The following is a 7,838-nucleotide window of genomic DNA, read 5'->3' on the forward strand; positions in this document are numbered from 1 at the left end:
TTGTGATGAGTAAGGCGAGAGGAGAAGCATGATGGGAACCCGATGGGGCAGCAAAGAAGGATTACAGCAGAAGGGAACAAAGCCAACGCCGCGCGTGCCCCATCGCGTTCAGAGGGTGACCATTTCTGGGAACAGTTTCAAAAGGGTTCCCAGAAATGGCGCCATCTGGAACCAGAGTGGGAGACGCCGGCGGCAACGTGTCCTTGTGGCGTAAAGTCGCGGTCTGGGCCCCATTGGGTTCCTAGCACACTTCCGCCACGCCCGCTCTCTCCTGCTCGTTGTAATGCATCGGTGAACCTTTTATCCCCAGTGCGATAAACCTCTAACTCTCAGCAAAACATGTGTAGGCTCACAATGTTAAAGGTGAGGCCTAAATCCTCCATGAAATCAGGCTGGAATGGAAGGAGGCAAGGCTGGGACGGAAGGGAAAGGCCGGGACGGAGAGGTAAGGCCAGGACAGAGAAACAAGGCCGGGGCGAAGAGGCTGGGAAAGCCGTTGACTGCAGGGGCAGATTCGAATACACATGGTTCCCACTTGGGCTGAACTAATTTATTTCAGAATAAATCGATGCAGCCTAAAAGACCTGGCAAAAACTAGTGCCTTATTGACACGGGTTAAACGGGTCAAAAGCATGGCCCCCCTTTCCAAACTGCTTCAGCGATTTGGATTAAGTCGGAACCATGCTCATTTAAATTGGATTGTACCAAATCACGATCAGGTTTAAACCGTAGTGGGAATGAGGCCGAGGTAAGGAGACATTCAGAATCATGTGCCCTGTGGTGCTTTTCTTTGGAATAAACAGAACTCACTATCCTTCTTCCCTAAACAAATTTGCCACAGCTACATTGACAAGGAGACTTGGAGATGTCCCATTGACAGGATCACCATGAGTCAAAGTCAACTCGAAGGCAGCTAACAACAAAATTGTCTATTTTGTACCACTTTCAACTGCATGAGGAACTGTTCCTCCAGGAATACACATAAAGAATATTTGTACACAACCGAAACTGGCACTTCACTCCAGATCCTCCCTCTGCTGCTTATGAGAACTGTAGGAAGTAGAAAAGAGATCAAAATCCTGAGGAAGAAATCAAAATAACTTACTTGCATATCTTGAGACCCCAAAATGCGTATGCAGTATGTAATATCCAAATCATCACAAACCTGCAAGTAAGAAGGAGGAAACCACACTATTTGTGAATGGTGTGAATGAAATTATGCTAGTTCAGGCAATGCTGGGGCCTGAGAGAAAGAGCCAAAAGACATATCCCTGAACACCATAGAACCCCTGTTCATTTCAGTGGGACGCAGCTACTGCATAGTTTAAATGAAATCCCCCAGAGAAGTGTGATGCCTAAGGACAGCCAGTGAGACCCCATGAATGTTGAACCCTGGCCGATACTCAGACCACAACACCATGTATTTGAGGCTAAGTGAGAGGAGCCAGGCTCAAATGCTTCAGAGAGGAATAATTATACTGGCTTGGTATGTAATGGACACATATAATTTGTTACATAATTCGTGGGCAAAATTATCAGATCATAAAACTTCCCACACAGAGCTTTCTGAATTATAACTCTCAGAATCTGCCATGCTGGATTCTGGGAGTTATAGTTAAACATGGTTCTTAAGAACAATCTTAATCCCATCTTGATTGGGTTCTGGCTTCACAGGTTGGTAGTGGTAACATATCCCAAATTTTAGGATTCATAGAGAAATAATGCCCTGTGGATTGTGCCCAGCCTTAAGGAAGGAATCTTGATTCGCAGCTTTCTATTTTTCATGCCTTAAGAAACTTTTTGGCATTGTTCTGATCATAGTGGCTTTACTCCTGTTGTTCCCCAAATCCTTCCTCATGACCAGATTTACCATTTACTGGAGAATGCAGTTTGCATTCATGTCTCCAATTTTGAAACATTTGATTTTCCCAGCCTAAACTCCCAAGACTTACGCACACACCTGGGTAAGTGCAAAGCAGAATAAGAACAAGAAAATCATCCTTGATTTCTGAAATCAGCTTACCATACTCTCAGAGGGGTGTTATAATTTTCCAATATATATTTCGTTATAACACCTATTAGTCCCAGTTTGTCAAAGGGGATGGTTTGGGGTGCAAAGAAGGCCCACTGAGGTGGAGAAAGAAAGAAAACATACATTTTTATTAATTATATATTAGACATGTAAGATGTAAATCATATCAAACAATAAATCATATCAAAGTCTAATAATTTTGGATCGTTAATGTTAGACAGCATTAAAATACAGGTGATCGAGCTTTCTAATACATAAAATAATGTTTCTCAGTTTTAATATAATAAGCAGGATTCATTTTTTAATTAAAAAATTAATACAACTAAAATGTTGTTTTAAATGAACAAACAAAATCTCAACAGTTTAAAGCAGGAAAAAAACCAGATTTTTAAAACCTGGTTTTCTTCCAACCCTGTCTTATATTGGTAATGTTCCTTCCTCGGATTTTCATGCCTCCTTCCACTGAGTCTTATCCCACTTTATAAATGATATAGTCAGCATACAAGTTAAACAAATTGGGTGATAAAACACAGCCTTGCCTGACCACCTTCCCAATTGGAAACCATTCTGCTTCTTGTATTCTGTCCTAATAATGGCCACTTGTTCTAAGTACAGGTTAAGCATCCGGACAATTGAATGCTGTGCAAACATTTAACTCAAGATTCCCCTATAAACCTCTAGAAGTGTGTTACTGATTTACTACCTTCATAGTCTGGAACCAGTTGCCTGAAAAATAACTTTTCCAAGCTCTGAACAAGAATGGACAACTTATGGACAGCTTCAGGAACAGAGGAGGAAGAGGATGTAGAGCTAGTAACAGGTGGACAAAAGGCAAATGAGGATCAGCTACTATCTCTGGGAATTTTACTGAAGATCAGCAAGGATTTTTTACTCCCAATTTTTAAACAACAAAACAATGGCCCCATGCAGACAGACCAAAATAAAGCTGCTTTGGGTCACTTTGGAGGTATGTTGTTTAAATGATGCATGCCTCCTAGGAGTCCAGAAGCTGTGCCAAAGCTGTGCACCAGCCCTTAGGACTGGATTGTGGCTTTGGTGTGGCTTCTGGACTCTTAGTGTGACTTCTGCATCATTGAAACAGCATACCTCCAAAGTGACCTGAAGCAGCTTTATTTTGGTCTGTCTGTATGGGGCCAATGCTCCTTCAGCCCAAAAATATATTGCGAGGGGAGATAAGGAGTGTAGCAGGATTGGAAGTTCCATTCCATTATGATCCTAAGAACAAATTGCTAGTTGCAGATGTTTTTCCCCCAAATAAAAGATTATTCTTTTGCCCCAAGCACCAGTTGGAAAACTGTAAGATTCAGGAAGTAGATCCCATAAACCTGAAGTCCCGGTGGGCTTTAGCAGGCTGAAGCTTTATAATATGTGGTGTGTTTTATGTGGAGATGCCAATAACTGAATCTGGATCCTTTTGTATTCAAAATATGTCACCATGGCCTCTCACTTGGGACCCAACCAGAAGACTGAATGAAGCAGCAGCATAGAAATTTGAAAATTATTATAAATCCAGCAATCTTAATCCACAATTCTAAAATGATCAGTTATTAGTATTGCTTTGCTACTTACAATCAGGGCAAGTAGCTTTTCTAATCAGGACAAATAGCAGGAGGGGAAGGTTAAACAAGAGGCTGAAGAAATTTTTGCTCTCCAAATGTTTAAGACTCTAACTCCCAAAAGCCCCAGGAAGCATGGCGAATGGTAAGGGATTATGGGTCTTGTAGTCCAAACCACCCAGAGAGCCAAAATGTCCCTTTCTCAGACCAAATCTTCCTCACCAGTTTGGATCTGCGCTGCATCCCACCCTCATTCTACACAATCAGGCTGCTTTCTGCAAAATAAAGCCACCAGGAGTTTCAAAGAACTGTCATATCTTGTCATGGGAAAATATGGAGAGACTGCTTGCCTATTTTAATCTCTGCAGCCTGTCCAGCTGAGGGGAATGGAGTATTAGTGAAAATGAAAACAGAAAACCTATGTCAAATTGAGCTTTTCCTCCTTCATAATATGGTATGGTTCACTTCATTTTCTTGGCACGACTTGACATGACACAAAGTATTTCTCTATCCCGCCACCTACATGTGAATCTGGAGGAAAAGACATAAATCAAAAACTTGCTAAGCAGGCCTGAACAACCTGAGTCTCACCCAGATGATGACAGCTCTGGCATCACATGCAGAATGCCAAATGATACACATGTTAAGGCATCCTGCTTAGGGTTGCAAAAGCGGAGAGCTTGTTAAACATTAAACAGGCCAAGCTATACTGGCATGGTGGTGCTGAGATTGTCCATGCCTCTGGTAATGCTATGCCACTGGTAATAAAAATGCACTAAATAGAGAATGCATATTACACCCCAAGGGCATTCTGTTTTTATTGTTGTTATGAATCTGTTTAATGAGTGCAATGCAGACTTTCAGCATCTCTCAGGTAAAGCCATGTAGGCTTTTATGTGAACAAGTAAACTTGTCATGTAAACTTGTCATGCAAGTAAACTTTTATGTGAGCAAGTAAACTTGGGACCATCTTGTCTCCAGGAAAACAGCAACAACAATTACAAGCACAAACAGTGCTCCCTTTTAACAACAAAAAAGCCAGACTGCCCTACTCCTCTTAGACAGTTGCAGTTTGCTCTAAGAACACTTCCCACACAACTATCTAGTTTGCCATCCTAAAAAAAAAGAACTGGTAGGAGGGGAGAGAAGAGACTAAGGTAAAGTATAGGTATTTCTCTGAGACCATGGGTGACTTAACAATAGTAAGTTTCATAATCCACATCCTACGTACGGCTAAGCAAAGGAGTTTGTCTATAATAAAAGACAAAAGACTGATGGGGAGACCTGTCTCCAGGTCAAACACCCCAGAGGACAGGATCGAAATTCAAAATGACCTGAATAGACTTGAAAGCTGGGCCAAAGCTAACAAAATGATATTCAACACACACAAAAATGTAAGGTACTGCACTTAGGGCAGAAAAACAAAATGCACAGATATAGGATGGGGGACACCTGGCTGAACGAGACTACATGTGAAAGGGATCTAGGAGTCCAAGTAGACCACAAGTTGAACTTGAGTGAACAGTGCAATGCGGCAGCTAAAAAGGCCAATGCAATTTTAGGCTGCATCAATAGAAGTACAGTATCTAGATCAAGGGAACTAATAGTGCCACTGTATTCTGCATTGGTCAGGCCCCACCTGGAATAGCGCCCAGTTTTGGGCATCACAATTCAAAAAGGATGTTGAGAAACTAGAGCGTGTCCAAAGGAAGATGACCAAAATGGTGAAGGGTCTGGAAACCAGGTCCTATGAGGAATGACTGAGGGAGCTGGGAATGTTTAGCCTGGAAAAGAGAAGGTTAAGAGGTGATATGATAGCCCTGTTTAAATATTTGAAGGGGTTTCATATTGAGGAGGGAGCAGGCCTGTTTTCTGTTTTCCAGAGACTAGGACCCGGAGCAATGGATGCAAGTTCCAGGAAAAGAGATTCCACCTCAACATTAGGAGGAACTTCCTGACAGTAAAGGCTGTTCGACAGTGGAACACACTTCCTCGGAGTGTAGTGGGGTCTCCTTCATTGGAGGTCTTTAAACAGATGCTGGATGGCCATCTGTCAGGGATGCTTTGATTGAGAGTTCCTGTATGGCAGAATGGGCTTGGACTGAATGTCCCTTTTGGTCTCTTCCAACTTTAGGATTCTATGAAATTTCTATTCTTTGATTCTATGACACACACCCCCTTTTTACAGCCTCACCTATCTGTGGAAGAGTTTATTTCAGTTGTGCAAAGGATGAAGCCCTCCCATTCACACTTCCAGGATAAATGCCTGAGCAGTCTCCATTAACTGTTATGAATTGCTCAGGTTATTCATTCAGCGGATGCATTGCTTCCCACCTCCAAAGAACTCTTGCAGTAATGTACATTGAAAAACAGAGAAAGGACAGAATAAGTATATCAGTAACACAAATTTATATAGAAGCAATGCTAGTACTGAATCACACCAGCTCTGTTTTCATACCGGTGCATGACTACAGAAAAGATAATCTATCCAGTACATCTCCTTCCAGACGTTCGATCCAGTACACTCCATTTCACTTGGGCTGGGAGGGGGGGAAGTGAAGTTGAAGGCTTTCATGGCTGGCATCCATAGTGTTTTGTGGGTGTTTTGGGCCACGAGGCCGTGTCCTAGAAGAGTTTATTCCTGACATTTTGCCAGCATCTGCGGCTGGCATCTTCAGAGATGCTGGTGAAATGCCAGGAATAAATTCTTCTAGGACCTAACTATTTTAAAAAACCCATAGGCATAAATCAAGGTATAGGCACAGTTATGGCACTTTGATGCCACTTTTAGCACCACGCCTCCCTTTGACAAAAGTCTTGGGATTTATAGTTTGGCGAGGTGCTCAGCCAGTACCAAATTATCCACACAAAGAATGGGGTTTAAGATGGAATCATGTTAATGTTGTGCTGGAGGCAAGCTTTCTTGGAAACTATAAGTCACAATCTTGAGTGAAAGGTCAACGCCACAGTGCACTGGGGAGGGGGTCTCTTGGGAATAAGGCTGCTTTCTGCACTGCATGAAGGATCCAGTTTAACCCCACTTTATCTCAGTGCTGGGGAATCCTGCCCCAACAAACTCCAACTCCCAGAATTCCATAGCCTTGTGCCAGACAAAGAGTGAAAGCGGTGCCAAACCAGGGGATCTCTCTCCAGTGTGGATGCAGAAAGGCCATCCTCTGGAGGTCCCACTGGAGAAGGATGCTACTGCTGCTGCCTCCTCCCTGCCCTCCCTGCCCCTGCCCTCTGCTTACAGCGTGGTAGGCATTGATGCCTCCGATCAGGAACATCAGCAGCAGAGGGGTCCTGCGGAAGTAGTGGCTGGGGCTCAGGGGTTCCTGGCGGGCTTCTGCAACAGGGGCCATCCTCCTGCTCCTTGTCTTGCTCCTCCTTGTCCTGCTCCTCTTTCTCCTGCTCCTCTTTCTCCTCCAGGAGCCGAGCTGCTCTCCTCCTCTCTCCTCCTCCTGGTCCTGCTGTTGTGCCTCTTATCCAGGCAGCCCAAGCCAGGAAAGGGAGGGACCCCCTGGGGCCTTGCCATGCCCTCCCTCCAGGCCTCCTTTGGGGAGCAGCAGGAGGACCAGCAGGAGGAGGAGCCCTCGCCTGCCAAGGGGCCATGCCTGCTCCTCCTCCTCCTCTTCTTCACTTCCTTCTCCTCCTCCTCGCCTCCCTCTTCTTCTTTTCGCCTTCTTCCTCTCGCCCTCCTCTTTCTTCTCCCTCCTCTTCTCCTCTTCCTCCTCCTTCTTCTCCCCTTCCTCTCTCTTCCTCTTCTTCTTTCCTCTCATCTTCCTCTCCCTCTCCTCCCTCTTCCTTCTTCTCCTCACCTTCCTCTTCTTCCCCCTCCTCTTCCCTCTTCTTTTTCTCCTCCTCCTCCTTCTCACCCTCACCCTCTTCCTCTTCTTTTTCCTTTTCTTTCTCCTCCTCCTTTTCACCCTCTTCCTTTTCTTTTTCCTTTCTTTCCTCTTCTCCCCCTCCTTTTCACCCTCTTCCTTTTCTTTTTCCTTTCCTTCCTCTTCTCCCCCTCCTCTTCTTCTTCTCCTCAGCCTTTTTCTCTTCTTATTTTTCCTTTCCTTCCACTTCTCCTCGTTTCCTCTTCCTTCTTCTCCTCGCCCTCTTCCTCTTCTTCTTTTCCCCTTCCTCCTCCTCCTCCCTCTTCCTCCTCTTTTTCCTTCTCCCTCTCCTCCTCTTTCTTCTTTCTCTTCTTCTCTTCCTCTTCTTTCTTCCTTCTTCTCACC

General features: G+C 44.3%; 1 protein-coding gene across 1 annotated transcript in view; it reads right to left on the reverse strand.

The window, feature by feature from the left end:
- LOC121924902 (transmembrane protein 254-like) overlaps positions 1–7,169 on the reverse strand; it is a 12,968-nt gene extending 5,799 nt beyond the window's left edge. The window contains exons 1-3 of the mRNA XM_042456437.1: positions 6,861–7,169; positions 2,024–2,127; positions 1,106–1,165 (exon numbers count right to left, since the gene is read on the reverse strand). Coding sequence (XP_042312371.1) covers positions 1,106–1,165; positions 2,024–2,127; positions 6,861–6,971 — 275 coding nt within the window. The 5' untranslated portion in view covers positions 6,972–7,169. The remainder of the gene's footprint in view (positions 1–1,105; positions 1,166–2,023; positions 2,128–6,860) is intronic.
- Between the last annotated feature and the right edge of the window lie 669 nt (positions 7,170–7,838).

The sequence above is a fragment of the Sceloporus undulatus genome, chromosome 3 (genome assembly GCF_019175285.1).
Source record: "Sceloporus undulatus isolate JIND9_A2432 ecotype Alabama chromosome 3, SceUnd_v1.1, whole genome shotgun sequence".
NCBI lineage: Eukaryota > Metazoa > Chordata > Lepidosauria > Squamata > Phrynosomatidae > Sceloporus > Sceloporus undulatus.